This window comes from Opisthocomus hoazin, chromosome Z (genome assembly GCF_030867145.1).
Source record: "Opisthocomus hoazin isolate bOpiHoa1 chromosome Z, bOpiHoa1.hap1, whole genome shotgun sequence".
Classification (NCBI taxonomy): domain Eukaryota; kingdom Metazoa; phylum Chordata; class Aves; order Opisthocomiformes; family Opisthocomidae; genus Opisthocomus; species Opisthocomus hoazin.
In genome coordinates, this window is record NC_134454.1 from 41795132 (window position 1) to 41815010 (window position 19879).

The 19879-nt window shown below is 38.8% G+C and overlaps 1 protein-coding gene across 1 annotated transcript in view; it reads left to right on the plus strand.

Moving 5' to 3' along the window:
- The window catches only part of PRR16 (proline rich 16), a 195986-nt gene that overhangs the window by 103505 nt on the left and 72602 nt on the right, over positions 1-19879 (plus strand). The window contains 1 exon segment of the mRNA XM_075410929.1: positions 13973-14866. Coding sequence (XP_075267044.1) covers positions 13973-14731 — 759 coding nt within the window. The 3' untranslated portion in view covers positions 14732-14866.

The following is a 19879-nucleotide window of genomic DNA, read 5'->3' on the forward strand; positions in this document are numbered from 1 at the left end:
GGGGTGCACATACATTAGGGAACTTCTACATGCTGTTCACGTTAATAGTTAAGAGCTTAGACAAGTATTTAGCATTCTTTTAAATTAATATGATGTATCGTTAGGCAAATCACTGTACTTTTAGTCATTATCAACCAACGGTTGTAGCAAAGTTGTTACATAGCAAGTAGAATCTCCAGCATTTTATGGTACTGCATTTTCAGCAGCTTTACAACACTTACTTAGAAAACACTAGAAATAATGAGAATGCACAGGCTAACCATTCCTTAGTTTTTGTCGACATGAAGCCATTTTCAATTTTGTTACCTGTTTTGAGAGGGAAAAGCAGTAGTGAGCCTCAGCTTCTGTGATTCTGTGATTCTGTGATTCTGTGATTCTAAAACGTTTATTTAGAAAGATACATTTGATTCAGAAGACACACCAAACTCTCACAGCTCTCTGTTCCCTGGCCTCTTTATATTAAACAAAAGAGGTCTGCTGTCGCAGAGTGTTACTGAAACACATACACAAGCGTTCCACATTAATTTTCTTAGTTTTTTATGGGGGAGCCTTTTTACTTGTATTTTCATGGGAGTTTAAGCATTGAATGCTGCTTCTCAGTTTGTCTTTTGAATTTCCTGATTTGTAATAATGAATTAAAACATTATGTATGTATGACCTGGATGAAGAGTTAGAATGTACCCTCCGCAAGTTTGCTGATGACACCAAACTGGGAGTTGTGGTAGATACACCAGAAGGCTGTGCTGCCATTCAGCGTGACCTGGATAGGCTGGAAAGCTGGGCAGAGAGGAACCTGATGAGGTTCAACAAAGCCAAATGCAGGGTCCTGCACCTGGGGAGGAACAACCTCATGCACCAGTACAGGCTTGGGGTGGACCTGCTGGAGAGCAGCTCTGCGGAGAGGGACCTGGGCATCCTGGTGGACGACAGGTTAACCATGAGCCAGCAGTGTGCCCTGGCTGCCAAGAAAGCCAATGGGATCCTGGGGTGCATCAAGAAGAGTGTGGCCAGCAGGACGAGGGAGGTTCTCCTTCCACTCTACACTGCCCTAGTGAGGCCTCATCTGGAATACTGTGTCCAGTTCTGGGCTCCCCAGTTCAAGAAAGATGAGGAGCTACTGGAGAGAGTCCAGCGGAGGGCTACGAGGATGATGAGGGGACTGGAACATCTCCCCTACGAGGAGAGGTTGAGGGAACTGGGCTTGTTCAGCCTGAGGAAGAGAAGGCTGCGAGGGGACCTTATAAATGCTTACAAATATCTTAAGGGTGGGTGTCAGGAGGATGGGGCCAAGCTCTTTTCAGTGGTGCCCAGTGACAGGACAAGGGGCAATGGGCACAAACTGAAGCATAGGAAGTTCCATCTGAACATGAGGAAGAACTTCTTCCCTCTGAGGGTGACGGAGCACTGGAACAGGCTGCCCAGGGAGGTTGTCTTCTTCTCTGGAAATATTCAAGACCCGCCTGGAAAAGGTCCTGTGCAGCTTGCTGTAGGTGACCCTGCTTCGGCAGGGGGGTTGGACTAGATGACCCACAGAGGTCCCTTCCAACCTCTACTATTCTGTGATTCTGTGATTCTGTGAGTCTGTATGCAGAAATAGTTGATCGAGTGCAAATGTACCATCTCCAACTTCATACTTTTCAATGCTTTTTCTTTTCTTATCTAATAGCATACAAATAGAGGTCTGCAGTCGTTATGTTTCCAAAAATATAATTTATAACTCCACAAATTTAGGAGAAAATGTATGAAAAACAAATAATAAAGTAGTTTTACAGTCTCCTTAATATAGTCTTACATTAGCCATATTCAGAGATAAGAAGTAGATTATCAGTGTCCCCAGAAAGAAAATGAGACTTGTTCCATTACTTTCCTGAGCTTAAATAGTCACACAGGCTAGATCTACACTGTCAAACCTAAACTCGAAGAGTGAAAAAAAAAAAGAAAAAAATATAGATGACATCAGTATAACAATAAAGGGAAAAATGCTGATTTCTCATTAAGTTGCATTTTTCTTTGTGAGTCATATGAAATTAAACCTTCTTTCTATTTTATTATGTAGTCCTCATGCATTTCTGCAGTACTTGAAAGCCCTTTTTTCTAATTATGAGTCTTTTGTTGACTTTCAGAACGAGCAGTGCCAGATTCACTTGCTGGTCTTGGAATCTGTTCTTGGAACAACTCTTAGTTAACACTGCTGCCCATAGAGATACACATCCTATGTGTTGTTTCAAATATGCAGATTGATTTGCTGTGCTTACATGGTTCGGTGACTACATCATTATGGGCAAGAGAGGGAAGCAAAGGAAAAGCATGACTGATAATTCAGGGTGAGACTGTTTTATTAGTGTTGAGTCTGAGTTTCAGTTTGTCTTTCAGCCAAAGAGCTTTGTGTGAAATCATTGGTACTCCCTTACCAGAGTTAAGCCAAGTGTCATCTCTCTGTGTCTCTAGATGGGGCATGAAACCAGATTTAGTCCCCTTTAGTTTCACGCAATTAGTTGCTTCCTATATTGCCAAATACAAGATAATGTGAATATTTCACTGGAAGTGTGAAGTTCTGTTACCATTTGTAAGGAATGCTGGCTTATTTCTGTTAATATTTTAGAAAAGCTATTTTTTTGTTACAAATATTCTTTGAGCTTGCTTTTCTAGAAAGGGTTTTGTTTGTTTGTTTACTTATTTTCTCAGGGTTTCTGATTGTTTATCGTAGTTTTACTAGGGTTCTTTTGTATGTGACAGGAACTACAATTGTACTATTCTTCATGCTATGAATACCTGCCACATACCTGCCTTCATCTCTCGCTCTTACCTTCCAAGCAGCTTCCCTAGCAAAATTCATCCAGAAGGATACACTGAGGAATTACCATGGCTATGTTAAGTTCTTAAAGAGGAACAGAGAGCAGTTTACTGCCTTTTCTGTATCTTTTTTTGTTCCTTCATGGATAGGAAGACTTTTCCTTTTAAGATTTTGCATATGGCATTCCCAGTTTGGTTTCCCTAAAATGCCAAGTCAGGATGATGATACTAGAATCACAGAATCATAGAATCGTAGAATCACTAAGGTTGGAAAAGACCTCCACGACCATCAAGTCCAACCATGAACCCAACAATACCATGCCTGCTAAACCATGTCCCAAAGTGCCTCATCTACATGTTTTTTGAACACCTCCAGGGATGGGGACTCCACCACTTCCGTGGGCAGCCAGTTCCAATGTCTGACCACTCTTGCAGTAAAGAAATTTTTCCTAATATCCAATCTAACCCTCCCCTAATGCAACTTGAGACCATTGCCTCTCGTCCCATCACTAGTTACTTGTGAGAAGAGACCAGCACCTGCCTCACTACCACCTCCTTTCAGGTAGTTGTAGAGAGCAATAAGGTTCCCCCCTCAGCCTCCTCTTCTCCAGACTAAACAGCCCCAGCTCCCTCAGCCACTTTTCCTAAGATGTGTTTTCTAGACCCTTCAGCCTTGTTGCTCTTCTCTGGACACACTCCAGTACCTCCATGTCCTTCTTGTAGTGACGAACCCAAAACTGAACACAGTACTCCAGGTGCGGCCTCACCAGTGCCGAGTACAGGTGTACGATCACCTCCCTACTCCTCCTGGCCACACTATTCCTGATAGAAGCCAGGATGCTGCTGGCCTTCTTGGGCCACCTGGGCACACTGCTAGCTCGTGTTCAGCTGGCTCTCAACAAACACCACAAGACCATTTCTGCCAGGCAGCTTTCCAGCCACTCCTCACAAAGCCTGTAGCGTTGCGTGGGGTTGTTTTGACTCAAGTGCAGCACCTGGCACTTGGCCTTGTGGAACCTCATACAGTTGGCCTTGGCCCATCAGTCCAGCCTGTCCAGATCCCTCTGCAGAGCTTTCCTATCCTTGAGCAGATTGACACTCGCGCTGAATTTGGTGTCATCTGCAAACTTACTGAGGGAGCACTCTATCCCCTCAGCTAGGTCATCAATAAAGATATTAAACAAGACTGGCCCCAAAACTGAGCCCTGGAGAACACCACTCGTGACCAGCCACCAGCTGGATTTAATTCCATTCATCACCGCTGTCTGGACTTGGCCATTCAGCCATTTTTTTATCCAGTGAAGAGTATACCCATCCAAACCATGGGCAGCTAATAATACTGAGCTTTCATGGCCTGGGTAGATTCCCAGAAGTCCAGCATATTCTTAAATTTCCACTTATACCTTTGCATCCAGCCTAACTTGGTGTTCAGTCTACTTCCAAATGTCAGAGTACAGTTTCGTAAAGCCTGGTGTTGAAAATTATGTATTTCTGATTTTGTTTATATGCAGAGGGTAAGGGTGAATTAGTGATTGTATAATGTACTCCAAAGTGTAATACTAGTTTGCTGAAGTTACTAGTGTATTCTTTAGCAAAAGCTTTCTGGTGGCAACAACTGCCTATGGGTTTTTTTCTATTATTTGTTGATTTGGGACGTGTGTAAGTTTGCTTAGGATGATGTTGGTCTTTTAGATATCTTTACACTGACAGGTCTTGCACTAACCTTGCCCTTTGCTGGTGCTTCGGGGTGGGTGACTGAACTGTCCGTGATGCTACTGTAAGAGTCATCTCCTGAAAGTTGAACTTTGACTCTGCCTGGAAGTGTGTATTAACTCAATTATCGCATTCATCCTTAGTGCTGTACGAGAATATCTTAGCATAAAAAGACATGATTATTTATTAATAAAGCTTCAGATGCAAAGATGCCGCTGGATGCACCGTAAAATGTTTGTTACAACTTATTATTGGTAGCAGGACTGCTGGGTGTAGTCAGCCATTTCAGCCTTTGTTTCCTTGTGTGAGGTTATTACTCTCTGTTCTACAGACCTTTATAATGTATTCGATTAAAAAAAAAAATCCATGACTGAGAGGGCTTTCATAGCTGTGGTTTTGCAAAACAGATACAGCTTAAATATTATGCAAGCCCATGAAACACTTTGTCTATAATAATAGCTTCTGTGTTTTTTCCTCAAGCAAGAGGAGTAGGTGGTATATCCATATTATGAAGATGGGAAGCTGCAGGATATTGCAGATGCTAAAAGCTTGTATGAGTTCAAGCAGAAATAGGCATGTTCATGGTAGATAAATAAGTCAAGGTCTACTTAACACAAAATCTGTTAAGAAATCCTTGAGACAGAAGTTATTTGAGACTGGGATAAGATTCTACAGAAATATTTCTGTGTGACTTCTATTCTTGTGTTCTTGCCTGGGCACCTGTTTTTTCTGCTTTTGCACAATATTATACTAAGTAGACCACTTATCTCTCCTATTTCTATTTGCAATTCTTTGGCTCGCACAACTTTGTAACCATGTTTGTAGTCTAAATTAGCTCCATTTCTTCTTGACCTGGAAGCTGTATTCACTGAGGATGGGGCTGGGGGCAGTGTAGGGAAGTTAGCTGTGGCAAAAGATATGACCGTGGGTGACTGAAGCTGGAATATAAGCACTTGAGAACAGGGTGTTGTTATGATGTTATGCAGCCTAAACTGTAGAGGGGAGTACTGTCTCTCTCACTGTTAATAAGGTCCACACTTTCATTTGTTGTTAGCTCTGTGGTGGTTCAGAATTTACAGGCAAAGACTTGGTGGGAAAGAAGCTTAATTGTGTCCTTACTCACAGTGAACGTTCATTTTTGTCAACAAAGGACTGGTAACTCTACAGGAAATAATGAGCTAAGATAACAGGAAGGTAAATAGTCTGACAGCTTGTCTTAAAGATTCCTGTAGTAATTATAGCAAGTGAACAATTTCTTGTACAATTGGAGATGCAATCATGAGATATTAGAGCTACTGACATAGCATTTTTGCCAGTTACTAAAGCAAGGCATCTAGCCTCTTTGTGATAGAGCTGATTGCTGTTTTGTTGTTAATTACATGTTTCTTCTGGCTTCTCACGTAGTTAATTTTTGCACACACAGCACAAAATTTATCCATGGCAAACTTCACAAGTTTTTAGAATTGCTTCAAAAATAATGACATTAAGACATTTTGATTGCACTTATTTGTAATTAAAGGCTATAACTTAATTTTGTTCCTTTCACCTGTAGATTTTTTACTTCAAAGTAAGAAAGCAAAAACTTGTGCTAGTCTCAAGATCTGACTTGATTTCCATTGGTTTTAGATCAAGATCAGTATCTGTCTGTAACTACTTGTTTTCTAGAAAACTTCCAGCAAACTGTTAAATCTCATAGCTGCACGCTGATGTGGTGTAGTACTGTCCTGGGTTTGGCCAGGACACGGTTAATTTTCACCGGACTCCAGGAAGGGGCACAGCCGGGGGGTGGGGGCTGACCCCACCTGGCCAAATAGAGCCCGGTGTTCCATACCATGTGCCGTCACGCTGCGTTCCGGTGGGGGGGGGCGGCGCGGGGGAACTGACGAGCGGCTTGGGAGGGCGCGGTGCCCGTCCTGTTCGGGAGAGCGGCTGTCTGGGTCGTGCGGTTCGTTGTTGTGTTTTCTCCTTATCTGTATCGTTGTTGTTCCTGTTCCCTCTGTTTGCTGTTCTGTTAAACTGCCCTTATCCCTACCCACCAGTTTCTGCCTCTTTCTTTTCATTCTCCTCCGCATGCCGGCGGGGGGAGGGGCGGCAGCGTGGCGCTTTTGTTGCCAGCGGCAGCCGAAACCAGAACAAGTACTAACCAGTAATATATGGATTATAACTACTCAATCTCAGAAATAATATCCTGGCTAAGTACTATTTCCATTTTGCTTATGCAACTTTTTTGAGAGGTACTAGCCTGTACAGAAGGGATTTATTTTAAAAAAAGAAATTTTACTCATAAATCCACGTGAAACTTTGAAGAACGTATGAAACAGTTGGCTGGACATTTGTCCTAAAATTTTAGGACTTTGTCCTAAAATGGCTGGACATTTTAGGACAAAGTATAATTTTGAAGTTCTGTGAATGTAAAAGTTTATGAATCTTTAAGAGTATACTACTTTTCTTTCTGAAAAACAATTTGCTTCTTTATTCAGGAGTTGAAAAAAACCACAATTGTCTGTGGTGGGTTTAGTGCAGCTAGTGGTTTTATATATTCATTGGACATCAGTACCTTACTGCGTTGTTTCCAGTTGCCTTTAAACAGGAGGGGAAAAGAAATGGTGTAACATTTGTTATAAGAAGATATTAGAATTCTCAATAGATTGCATATGCATTTGTAGATGTGTATCATGTAACTCCACAAACAGGAGCACTGCAGAAAGTGTTTGTGACTAATTGTAGATACTCTTCAGGGAAGTTTAGAGGTACAAGTACGAAGCAGAAGAAATTGTTACTTTCTGTGTCATGTTTTAGTCTTCTTATTGCCAAGTTAGATTCTTGTAATGAAATGCTGGCATCCAGTAAGAAATACGGAGTTTTGAGTGTTGGTCTAATCAAGTTAGGATATTCATGCACAGAAGTGCGTTGGCAGACAAGGTAAAAACCAGACGAAACTGGTAAATACACCTAGAAATATTAGGCCAGTATAGGCTGCTTTTGATAATCCCAAAATGTTTTCTTGGGTGAGGTTCTCCATTACTTTAAACAGGGATTGCAGTTTGACCTCAGTGCAAAAGCAATACATCATGCTAGCTCTTTATTTTTAAGAAATTTAATGTAAGAGTTTGATAACATTGAGGGATGGGGTTAACTGTGCGATATCTTTCCATTGAAACTTGTTTGCAACTTCAATGTCTTCCTCTGTTTTTCCAATCTTTTTTCTTTTTTATCAGGAGTGGGTAGTATTTATGTCCTTTTGATTTCCTTTGATAGTACCGATTCATTCTCTGTACACTGGTGGTTGCAGCACAGCATTTCTGAGTGTAAATACACATTGGTAAGGATTTTTTTCATTAGTACATAATGTAATCTTACCTCTGTTTACAACAAGGAGCTTTACATTTTCTCTAACAGTTTAATATGCTGTGCACTCCCACAGACAACAGGGAGGAAAGTTGTCTCCAAATAGGTATCTTTAGTCTCAGTTTCCTTATGGTTCTCTCTTACAAATGTCACACAAATCGTATTCATGTTTAATCTTAGTGAAGTGGGAATAAAAAAACATGTAATGTTACTATAGATCTTACATATTGTATAAATTTAGAAGTTATGTCTCTAAACTTCTGTATGCAGTCTTTCTCACAAATGCTCCTAGAACTTTAGCCAGCAAGTCCAGTGTTTTGTCAGCTCCTTGTGAAATGTGCTCTTACGTGGCTGCCTTTTCTTTCCTAGCTTTCTTTACACTATTCTTTCACTCTCAGGAATCAGGTTTACAACATTCATCCACTGATTCACTTTGCCTTCTACAATTTCTATGCTGCATTGCTCAATCATATCCAGACTGCAGTCACCGTTTTATTTTGCGCTCCCATTTTAAAATCTAGTGATCTTGCCTCATTGCCTACTTTTAGTAACTATTGCCTGGGAAGTTGTCATCATGAAGCAATCCTTGGTTACTTCATGTTTGCTTTTCTTTTTCACAGTGGCTGTTTGTCAGCTCCTGCACAAGTACTTTATTTCATTTGTATCTTTTCTGGAGTGTGGAGTTTTCACTTCCACATGTCCTCTTTGAAGAGCTTCTAACCATTTTTTTTTGTTATTTTCATTTGTACGTCTTTGGTGGATACTATTTATAGCATTTATTTAGCAGAAAAATGAACGTTAAAATTATTCAACAAAATTAAGCACAAATTTCAGGTTTAACCACAGGTCTATCATTTTCCTTTTGGCTTCATTTTATTCTTATTCTTTAGCTTTCTGTGTCAAATCCAAATCTGAAAGCTCTTGAAGCAGAGAAGTGTGTTGTTTTGCTTGTCTGCAAAACATCTCAAGCTTCTGTGACATTCTCTAAAGATGTGGATTTTGCTGGTATGAGGAAAGTACCCCTACAGTCTTTTCAGTTACATTTTCTACACTCTGTTAGTATTCAAATGGTTATATTAGATGTCTTCAGAAAACCTTTTGGAATAGAGATTTCAAAAAAAAAAGTTAAAAAATGTGTTTAAAAGTGTTAAAAGTTAGTGCACTGATGAGCAAGAACTCAACAGCAGTAGTATTCTTTTGCTTTAGCAATGATCGGTGATCTTCCTGTAGTCATACAACACTGATTTTTTTCCTTGAAGCTGTGATTGTAGTTAGGTACTCAACTAGGAGACAGCTTACAAGCAGAGTCAGCCCCTCTGAGTTAAATGATTTAGTAACACTGGTGCATTTGAGTGCTTGGCTGTTTCCTGATTGGAATGTTCAGAATTAACATTTTTCCCCAAAACCTACTGAAAGGCTTGAGTGTCTACATTAAAATTTAAAAGAAGAAGAGAAAGCAAAATAATTGTGAATCATAATTCTAATTCTACTTTGCTTGATTTTGGTTTTTTTTTGTATTTGGTAAATTGCTGTTAGCTAGTGTTGTCTTTTAAACATACCCCTGCTGTTTTGAGTTTAGGTAGAGATGAAATTTAATTCACGCCAATTGATTGCTGGTTCTAATTGTGTTTATAAATTCTTATGTGCATGTATTACAGATGCTGTTGTTGATCTTCTGTTTAGTTTGAGCATTACTGGAAAGAAAGGCTTGAACGTTTACATAAAAAATTGAAAGGACAAGAAAGCACAAAATAATTTTCAATCAGTAAACTGGGGGTGAAGGATGAACATAATATCTACATGAAATTTGCTTTATCCAAACAATTGATTTTTCTGTGGTGAAGATACCCAGTTGTTGTCAAAATAAAAAAAATCTGCCACCACCGACAAAAAAATCCATCCAAAACTCCACACATATGTCCACAGGACAAACTGAAGTATAATCATAGAGTCATAGAATCGTAAGAAGTTCCATCTGAACATGAGGAAGAACTTCTTCCCTCTGAGGGTAACAGAGCACTGGAACAAGCTGCCCAGAGGGGTTGTGGAGTCTCCTCTGGAGATATTCAGAACCCACCTGGACATGGTCCTGTGCAGCCTGCTGTAGGTGACCTTGCTTTGGCAGGGCGGTTGGACTAGATGATCCCCAGAGGTCCCTTCCAACCCCGAACATTCTGTGATTCTGTGATTTCCAAGGATAAAGTGATGCTATAATGATTTATGTTTCAGGATAAACTATTTTGGGTCTCTACATGTGTTAATAGACTTTGATTAATTTCTTGGGGTCAGCTAGAGAAATCCAGCTCCATGCCCGCTGGGCACCTGAAATTGTTGTGCAGTAACAACCCAGAAAGAGGGTTGGAGTGAGCTGATGTCCTGGTTCATTCAGGAGTGTCACACTAGATCCTACAGAGCTTGAAGGAAGCCTTAGGATATCACTAGCAGGGGATAAGTGGGCATGTCTGCAGACCTCAAATCCGGTTAATGGCGAAGGAGCTCCTCAGGCTATAAAAGCATATCTCCCCCTATTTGTACATGTGAATCAAGTCCTGTTTTATTCCAGAACTGAAAAAATGGACAGATACTGCACAAATAGAGCAACTTTTTTGTTTCTAAATATTTTCTGACTTTCTTCTATGCAAAGTGCATTGTGAAATGGAGGCTATTTTTATCAAACAGCTTTTTTTTTTTTAACTACATCAGTTTCACTGTGTGAGTCACCAGTTCTCTGTTACTTTTTCATCTTATTTGAGGTTTTCCTTCTCAGACAAAAAAAAAGCAGAAGAAAATAACACTAAACAGAATCACAGCTTGTTGTGGGAATGGATTTGGACAGATAGACTGTGTTGTTATGTCAGAGACATTTCAAGCTGGTTTTATGTTTTACAAATGAGTAGGTGACAAAAAAATTTCAATGTGTACTACAAATTTGCCCAGAGGGCAAGAGTTAAAGTCTGCAGTTATTTAAATTCAAGGACAGTTCATAACAGGCTTTCCTGTTAGTCTTCAGATAATTTTTTGCACTGTCAGAAGGACAGTTTGAATGGATGCAGATTTTCTCATCGCTGGAGCCTGCCAATTTATGACACGTGTGCATAATTACAGCTATATCCTCACAGCACCAGTGGAATATCACGCTTAATGTGCCCATCTTAATGTAATAAACACCAGGTTTTGTTTCTCTAGAATTACTTTGCATGGAGTACCTTTATTTTGTACAGCATGGAACAGGGACATTCTTTGTTACACATGAGGCCTAAAGCAATGAAGCCATTATGTGTGACTGGTTCTGCAGAAAAAAAATACATAAAATGATTAGAGTTTTGTGTATGTCTTAAAATAACATTGAAATGCATTTCTGAGTAAATTTTATTACGGTAAGGAAGATTTAATACATTATTTGGATAATCTCGATGAGATCTAGTCATAGCTAATTATGTAATAACCACATTAGTGGTCCGTAGCTGTCTTTTGCCTCACCTGTATGGTTCTGGTTTCTAAGATCCTGTATGTTTATAGGTACCCTTTGAGGGAGCTATCGGGGTAGTAAATGGAGGAAAAGAAAAATTAGGTTTTGTTGGAATAAGCCAATTGCAAAAGAAACCATTTTTTGTTGGCATTTTAATATAGCTATTATTAAGCAATGTGAAGAGGCCAAATATTATCACTTAACGTTATCTAATACTGTAGTATAGGCCAGTGTACTGTTACATGTACAAGCTATCCAGTGCTCCTGTGTTGAGCATCCTTATGGATATGTTTTTCCTTTCTCTCTTGCCTGCAGCTGTTTAACAGCTCTTTTTTTGTTTCTTTGCTTGCCAAGGAGTTTCTTTGGTTTAAGTTGCATCAATCCATTCTGTAGCTGTTATAGCTTGTTATAAGATTACATACTGGATTCCAGGAGAGTATTCAACAGTATATTTAGCCATGTGTAGGCAGACCCTAATATTTACACAAACTCATACGAAACTTGCAGAGGGGTGCTTGAATTTCAGGCTTAGAGCCAAGAACAGGACTGTCTTTTCCGTGTTCCTTTAGATTTACTGTTTCATTTTGAGAAGTTCTCTCTGCCTTAGTTCACATGTGTAAAGTAAGGTGATAATGTGAGTTCCTTCTCCTGTAAACTATCTTTCTTGCTATGAATTTTGCATTGTCTTAGTACAGATGTGGTTCATCTGCCTTTATTCAGAGTAGTCATATGCTGTACCCTGGGAGGGAGTGTTTGGAATCTGACAGTTACCAGAGTTCAACTGTATGTTTCAACTTCTAGGCTAATATTTTAAATTCTGATTATTTGGGGGAATTAATGTCTGTCTTTTAAGGGTATATTTTTTCATTATTCTTTAATGGAGAAAAATCAAAATGCTAAAATAGAAACTGAAATGTAACATGGTATTGAGCTTTGAATAGTGAACAAATGAATAGTTGTTTCAGTCTTGGAGAGAAAAAATATTATAATTTTTTTTCAAAGATGCTTGAAAGCTCTCCTGAATCATGGTTATCTGCATGTTTGCTGTTTTTAGGAGAAAGAAGGCACTGAACTGAGCTGTTGCATATGATCTCTATGAGTTTTATGTCACACAACTTTTAGCTACAGTATAGCAATGGAAGCCAAAGTGGTCTTTCATTCTGTAGCGGTTTTGCTTTCATTATTTACTGTTTACCACTGGGCGTGTAAATGGAGTACTAGTTTGACCAAATAAAGAGTCGCTGCCTTCAGTAATGACTTTCAGCTTTTTGCAGTTACCATGTGGCTTATACTCCTCAAAAATAGGCTTACTTTGAAATCAGTAGCATTAGGACCAAATTATTGGAAGCAGAAGTAGAAATTAAAGTCTCAAATGGGTAAGAAGGATTGATTCAGTGGCACAACTGCGGGCATCCAGTTTCATTTCAGATATACTCAGGTGCCCCCTCCACCTCTCTCCCACCTCTCTCTCCAGAATGTCAACAGATCTCCCATAAGGACCCCAGGGAATGGCACAAGCTTTTTATTCATGCACCAAAGTTAGCTAAAAACATTTCAGCTACTGATTACTTTATGTATATTCTGTGAGGATGTAAATGATAATGTTTTTAATAAATACGTAATAATAAATAAAAATAATAAAGTTTTTAAATGTGTGCTTACTTCCTGTGGCATGTGTTGTAGCTACCTGTAGATTGCAATCACAGTTGTTCAACTAGCTACTGAGTGAAATGCAGTTTTCAGGAAGGGCTTTTAATTATTGTGTGACAAGTTTTCTGTACCTTATAAAGGCACCATCAGTTGCATGTCTAATGAAAAATAGAGTAGAAAAAGGAGCCTGTAAGACTGGGAGAGATCTGACATTGTAGAAGCTACAAACAGAAATACAGGAGGTGGAGGAAATCTTGGAATAAAGTGCATAAGTTAATAAATGTTTGTAACTTTGGGAACCAAGCTACTTTTCTTCTTTTCTTGCAGTAAATGCTATTTCAGGATTGCTTCAGAGGATCTTAGATCTTAAGGAAAATATCCATAAGGCAAGATAATGCAGACTAATACAAGAGGGCAGTTGCTTCTCAGTACTGTATTTATGCTAAAAATTGTCAGGAAAGAGTGTACCAGACTTAGAGTTGTAGGTGTGTAATATCGCCTATACAGAGACTCATATTTAAATTTAGATTATGTGAAAGGTCAGAGTTAAAAGATACTCTGCAGAAGTTTTGGATTCAGAAGTTGTCATGTAGAAGCTGAATAATGCAGTCTTGTCCTGCACTGGAAGGCAGACATTATATTGAAGGATTATAGTTCACTTACAATGATATTGCCGAGTAAACCCTAGAGGGAAAGAAATGGAATTTCATTCCAGAGTGTTTCAAGTTGTATTTCTTTTGTATTCAGGTGATAAGGTAGACAACTAATTGTTGTTATTGTTGTTATTATTATTGTTGTTGTTATTATTGTCATCATCATCATTATTATTATTATAATTATTATTTTATTACAATGGCAAGAAAAAAGAAGTAGTGGTCAAAAAAAATCAGATGCTTCAGTTCTGGAAAGGACAAAACTGATAGTGCAGAGTGGTTTTGTTTTTCTGTGCCTTCACTGGGGCAAGCTTTTCTCATTGTTTTTACTCTGGCTTTTGTGCAGGTGGTCGACCAGATTGACACACTGACATCTGACCTGCAGCTGGAGGATGAGATGACAGACAGTTCCAAAACAGACACACTCAACAGCAGCTCCAGCAGCACAACAGCTTCCAGCTTGGAGAAGGTCAAGGTGCAGGGCAGCACACCTCTCATCAAGCCACCTGCACACCCCTCTGCTATCCTCACTGTGCTGCGGAAGCCGAATCCACCCCCACCTCCACCACGACTGACGCCCGTCAAGTGTGACAAGCCTCCGAGGCTGCCTGCTTCGGCCAACCCTGTCAAGACTAATGGTACCCTGCTGCGAAACGGGGGCTTGGCAGTTGGGCCCAACCGCATCCCAAACGGAGATATATGCTGTACACCAAACAGTAATTTGGAGAAAGTTGTGATGCAGCCTCTGATGCACAGACCTGACAAAGAGCGGTGTCCTCAGCCGGGAGCAAGGGAACGGGTACGATTTAGTGAAAAAGTGCAGTACCACGGCTATTGCCCAGACTGTGATGTTCGGTATAATATTAAAAACAGGGAGGTGCACTTGCACAGTGAGCCTGCCCATGTTGTGGGGAAGCTGCCACACCAGTGCCCTCCTCTGCCACCTCCACCACCTCCGCTGCCTCCGTTTCCTCTGGAAAATGGAGGGCTGGGGATAAGTCCCAGTAATAGCTTTCCTCCTCCAAGACCTGCAACTGTGCCTCCACAAAATGCACCAAAACCCCAGAAGACTATTTTGAGGAAATCAACCACTACAACAGTGTGATGTATGCCACTTGAAACAACTCTTTGTTTTTTCCTATATATAAACATAAATAGGTAATGAGCACTTTCTACTTGAGCAATAAAAGACCCAATGTATTACTCCCTGTGTCCAGTGAAGTGGCATAAAAATCACATGGTAAGTAGAAAGAGGAGTGCTTGTTGATCTGACTCGTAGTCACCTAAAAATGTCATTATGGCAAAGGATACTGCAAAAATATCCATGTTTATTCATGTTTAGCTTGTAGATTGTAAACGTCTGTTGCAGTTTCATATCTGTGGCATGGTTTAAAAGACAGTGAAAAGAAAGTTCAGTTTGAAAATCAGTGGCAATTCGTGATAGCTTTCAGTCTATCTGACAGAAAGGAGTAACCACTGCTCCTGGGTTTAATATTATTTGACAAAGCAAAACGGAGTGCTGGTTAACAGCTTTTGACTGAATTCTAGCAAATGCATTTTTCTCTGCCTGCATGCTTGAGCGAAGGCATGGTGTGTGGAGTGGAGCAATGGGAGGTGATCATCAGACTTTTAGGCAGCTTGATCTTTGGTGGGGAAGTAAAGAAATAATTGAAAGGAATGTTGACATGAGTTTGGAAAAATGAATTATCTCACATTTTGTTTCTCACTTGCGCAATGTGCCACAGCCAAGATGAAGTACAGAGTTTTCAGGTGAGCAGGGATAGTCCCATTCGGTTCCCCCCTACTTCCACTACTCCATCTGCAAAATGGTGCTAATATTTTATCTCACGTGTGATGGAGGTAGATAAGAACAACAAAGCGCAGTCCTGTGCTTTTCACAAAGCTACTCTCTGGTGCAAACCTCTTTTTGAAGGCAAAGAAAATTTTGCTGAAGGCCCTCAGGGACATCCACTTAATTCATGTAAAGAGCTTTGAAGTTGAAAAGCTCTGTGCAATTAAGAACCATTAACATGCAAAACAAGATATTTTACATGTTATCACATTTTGATGGTGAACCCAATTAATATTCTTACTAGTTGAAAAAAAATCCTCAGTGTTTTTAATTATTTTATGAAAGAACATTCTCTTATTCTCACAAAGAGAATTGGTGGGAACTAGAGTTAAAAAACATCCGATCAGTGAAGAAAATCTGATAATAAATCTGTTATTTACTGTGCCAAATTAATCTCAAATGGTCCAACAGCAGATGTTATATAAAAGCAGTATGCTTTTTTCAGCTGAAATGTAAAACATACTCTATGGCAAAACACGCAAAACTAGAAAAAACAGATTTTTACAAGTTCTGTTTACATGCAGTAATAACTATTAAACTGAAAAGCAATCTTCAAGGAGTTTCCCTGTATACACATTATAGTACATTTATGGTATTTAAACCAAAATAATAATAATTATAACAGAAATTCTAGCAGACAACTACCCTTTGAAAACCTTTGCAGTAAACAAAGATTGTATTTTGCGCAAATACATGTGTAGGGTCTAAAGTTTTGTGGTTTATTCCTTGCATAAAAGTGGCAAAGCAAGGAAATTGTCCTAAATGCATAATCATGCTTTCCCAGATGCTCCTCACATGCTTTTCATGATGCACTTTGCACTTTGTGTGGTTTGACTATACTTAGTATCATGAGAGCTTTTGCCAAGTGAAGTCCTAGTGCTTGCAGCAGGAGGCAGTAACTATGCACGTGTACACGAACGTTGCTGCTCAAATGAAGTTTCTGTCAACACAGCATCTCCCTTGCTCACACATTGAAAAAATTACATTTAAAATCACTGGAACAATGTGTGGACATAACCACATTGTGCATCTACAGGTTTTTCTTTTAAAAAGAAAACTTTTGCTGTTTTGTAGACTTTATCACTACTTTGGACATCGTATACCAACTGTTACAAGCTAGTTTAATATTATTTTCCTTCTTATAAGAGCTACTGTGTACAAGAAATTGTAGGATAATGCAAGTCAAACATTACATATTTTATGTATTTCTGTTTCATCTTAAATAAGAGAAAATAACATTGAATAATTTTAGGGAGGCAGGTCTGCTGTGTGTCTTACCTCACTTGGCTCAGTGTTTCCACTTTACACTCATCTCTGATAGCAGAGCACTGTATTGCTCCTCTGGATTCTGTTCCTGCGCTTGCCAGAGTCTCATGAACATATTAGTGCCTGCAAATTAGATGCTGTACTCTAGGGATGTCCACTGATACACATGTAAATTTCAGCTTTGTTGCAGTGTGAAGTTTACAGTTCTCAGCTCTGAAAAGTTTAAGTGACATCTGACTTTCAGCATTTCATGTTCAGTTTTGGTATCCAGCATCTTCCAGCCCACACTTGATCCTCTCTTCACAGGCACTTTCTTGTCTCTTTCCCCATGCCTCGTTTCACAAACTACTGCCCTTCTATGTGCATTTTCACGGGGGCAAAAGTGCTATGCTATAAAACCAACAGTTGCAGCTTCTCAAATGCAGTACTGCTTTTGGCAAGAAATGCAGTTTCCAAATGTGAAGGAAATACATTGTTTTTCTACAGTTTGCTAACCCAGACTTTCTTTAATGCACCAGTGTGTTTCAAGGTCTCTGTTAAATTGTGCTATGAATGATGAATTGATTCTTCTGTTTTAATTAGAACATCTGGCCTGTGTCCTATTGTAAGGTAATTTTGTCAGTATAACAATTTTACAATAGTCACAGGACAGAATAAAATTGAAGTTAAAACAGGTAAACTTGCAAAGCATAAGAAATAACTATCTTTCAGCTTTGCAGCACTGTCTGGAAACTTCTAATAGAAATGGCATAAAAAAGAATGCAGTACTATATTCAGCCAGCAATGTGTTTTTACATTTAGATTAAGAATGTAGTCTCTGTGAAGTGTTTTTAAACACCTAGAACATAGCATATTTCACACCTTACTGAGGAAAACTAAGCAGAAGCAGACAGGAATTGTCTGCCTTTGAAACCTAAATGTGATATCTTTGAGGTTAAACTTAGTGTTTTGCAAAGATGTTACTACCTGAAAAACTGAAAGGCCAGTAACAGTACTCAGACCTTTAATTCAACATTTACCATAATTTCAGACTGCTGCTCTGTTTTGATTCCCCAAAGGTATTTTAAAGTCTGAATTGTCCAGATCTATACTTCTCAAACAGAAGAAAGTGGTTTCTTTCAATTTAATGAAGGGGACGAGCCTAGGAAAATGGAAATAAGCAATGAAAAATTCTTAGTTTGTAATAATGACATTGATTAATAAAAGCTAGCATATGGATTGTTCATGAGAAAGGAACACTAGGAGAGTAAAATCCAGTAACTATCCTTTTTAAGCACATAAGGAAAGAATTTTCAAAGAGATCGTGGATCTTTTTGTCACCTAATAAAAGTCAGTGTTCTTCTTTCTTGCTTGTCTTCTGGAGTTGTTACACCTTTCATCACACCATTCATCACATCATCCATTGTTCATAGTTACAAGACAAGGTATTAAATCTCATCCTCCTTTTTTATTACTAAATCAATATTTTATTTAAAATGTTACATAAAGTAAATGAAGTAGGCTACAGCCCAGTCTTTTGTGATGCTGAATCTTTGGAAATTTTGAAGCAGAGTTCTCTTATTGTAAAGATCATCAGTCTCCTGTCAGGTTGTAAAAATAAGGTGAGAATCTCTCATGCAGGTATGACCAAGGGGAACTGGAACCTTTCAGTTTTTGCAGGACTGTTTTTGTTATTGCAGGACTATGTCTCTTTTGTGGTGTGAAAATGGTTTTTTATAAATACATGAGAAAAAATTCAGGTCTGATCCAGTGAAAGAAATAGAACATAAATTGCACCTGAGGGCCAGCCAGCAGCAGTGCTTTGAACAATGAGTAAGACCAGGACCATTCTGCTGCCTTGCTTGGGGAAGATAAAGAGTGGAGATCCAGAAATTGCTGTCTCTTCTTCTTAAAAGAACATTTTTGTTCTTTCATCTTGAAGTTTTTGATTTATATACTAAGATTCTTTAAGGAACTGAGCTCACGCTGCTGCACTATTAATTGTAAATTATGTTCATAATAAGAAATCATAGTTTTGTAAGTGTTTTCCGATCTCAGATGTGTCCCTTTATGTTGTTTGCCTGATCTTTTGGCTGACTTCTTATGCAATCTTGCAAGCAATAATGGAAAAAAATAATTTACATAAGAAGGGAAAAGTAATAGGCAAATTATGGAAAAAAAGAGGAACTTTGAACAAATATGTTTAGGTATATTCTTCAGCAGTGCTTGCATAATGATGATTACATTAATCCCAGAGCTTGTTTTTCTTTAAGTAGGGTTATGATTGTTACTTTAAACTTAATCTTCAATCACTTTAAGCATAAGAGAACAAGAAAAAAGTCAGTCAGTGGCACATTTTTTCATAGGAGTGTTTATTTCCTTTCCAGTTCAATGTTGCCTTTGCTAAGTAAAAGTTATTAATGCTTGTCAGTCTCCTTCCTGGATAAATTAGCATGTGAAATACAGAAAATGATGATAATACCTTTTTGTATGAATCTCTAATGCCTAGAGAATATTTTGTTTTTCATTTTTTGCAAATACAGTGATGATTGTATACAGGAGCTACCACTTACATTATCTTCTGTCAGCAAGGAGTAACTAACATACTGTAATTTTAATGGATTACTGTTTTCCTTCATTTTCACAATTTCAACATGATTACATGGTTCACCGTTATAATGTTAATTTTGGGCTTCAGACCCATATGAGACAAAACATTGTGTTTAGCAGTCATTAAGATGAACACCAATGGCAGCTGACTTCTGAAGTAAAGCCAGTGTACTTTCCTCATACCCACTGCAAAAGGATTGGTTGCAGAATCTCTCTGGTACTACATAAAAAGCTGTTTGTATGTCTGTATGTTCCACTTTCATCCTTGTTTATAAAAAACATTCCACAGTGACATCTACTTTGGTAAATCATAGGTTTGAAAATATTTTGTATTAGGAAATACTTATTTTTTGAAGATAATACAACGCAGAAGAAAACGCTCACTGATTCTCACAATATTATGTTATTTACTCCTATGAGAAAACTATAGAGCAGGTATTTCTCAATAGTGTTTGACAAGACATGTATGAGGAAAGGCACTTATGCTACTGTGTAGTAATTGTTACAGATGAAAATGCATTTCTTTTGCATTGGATAGCAATACAT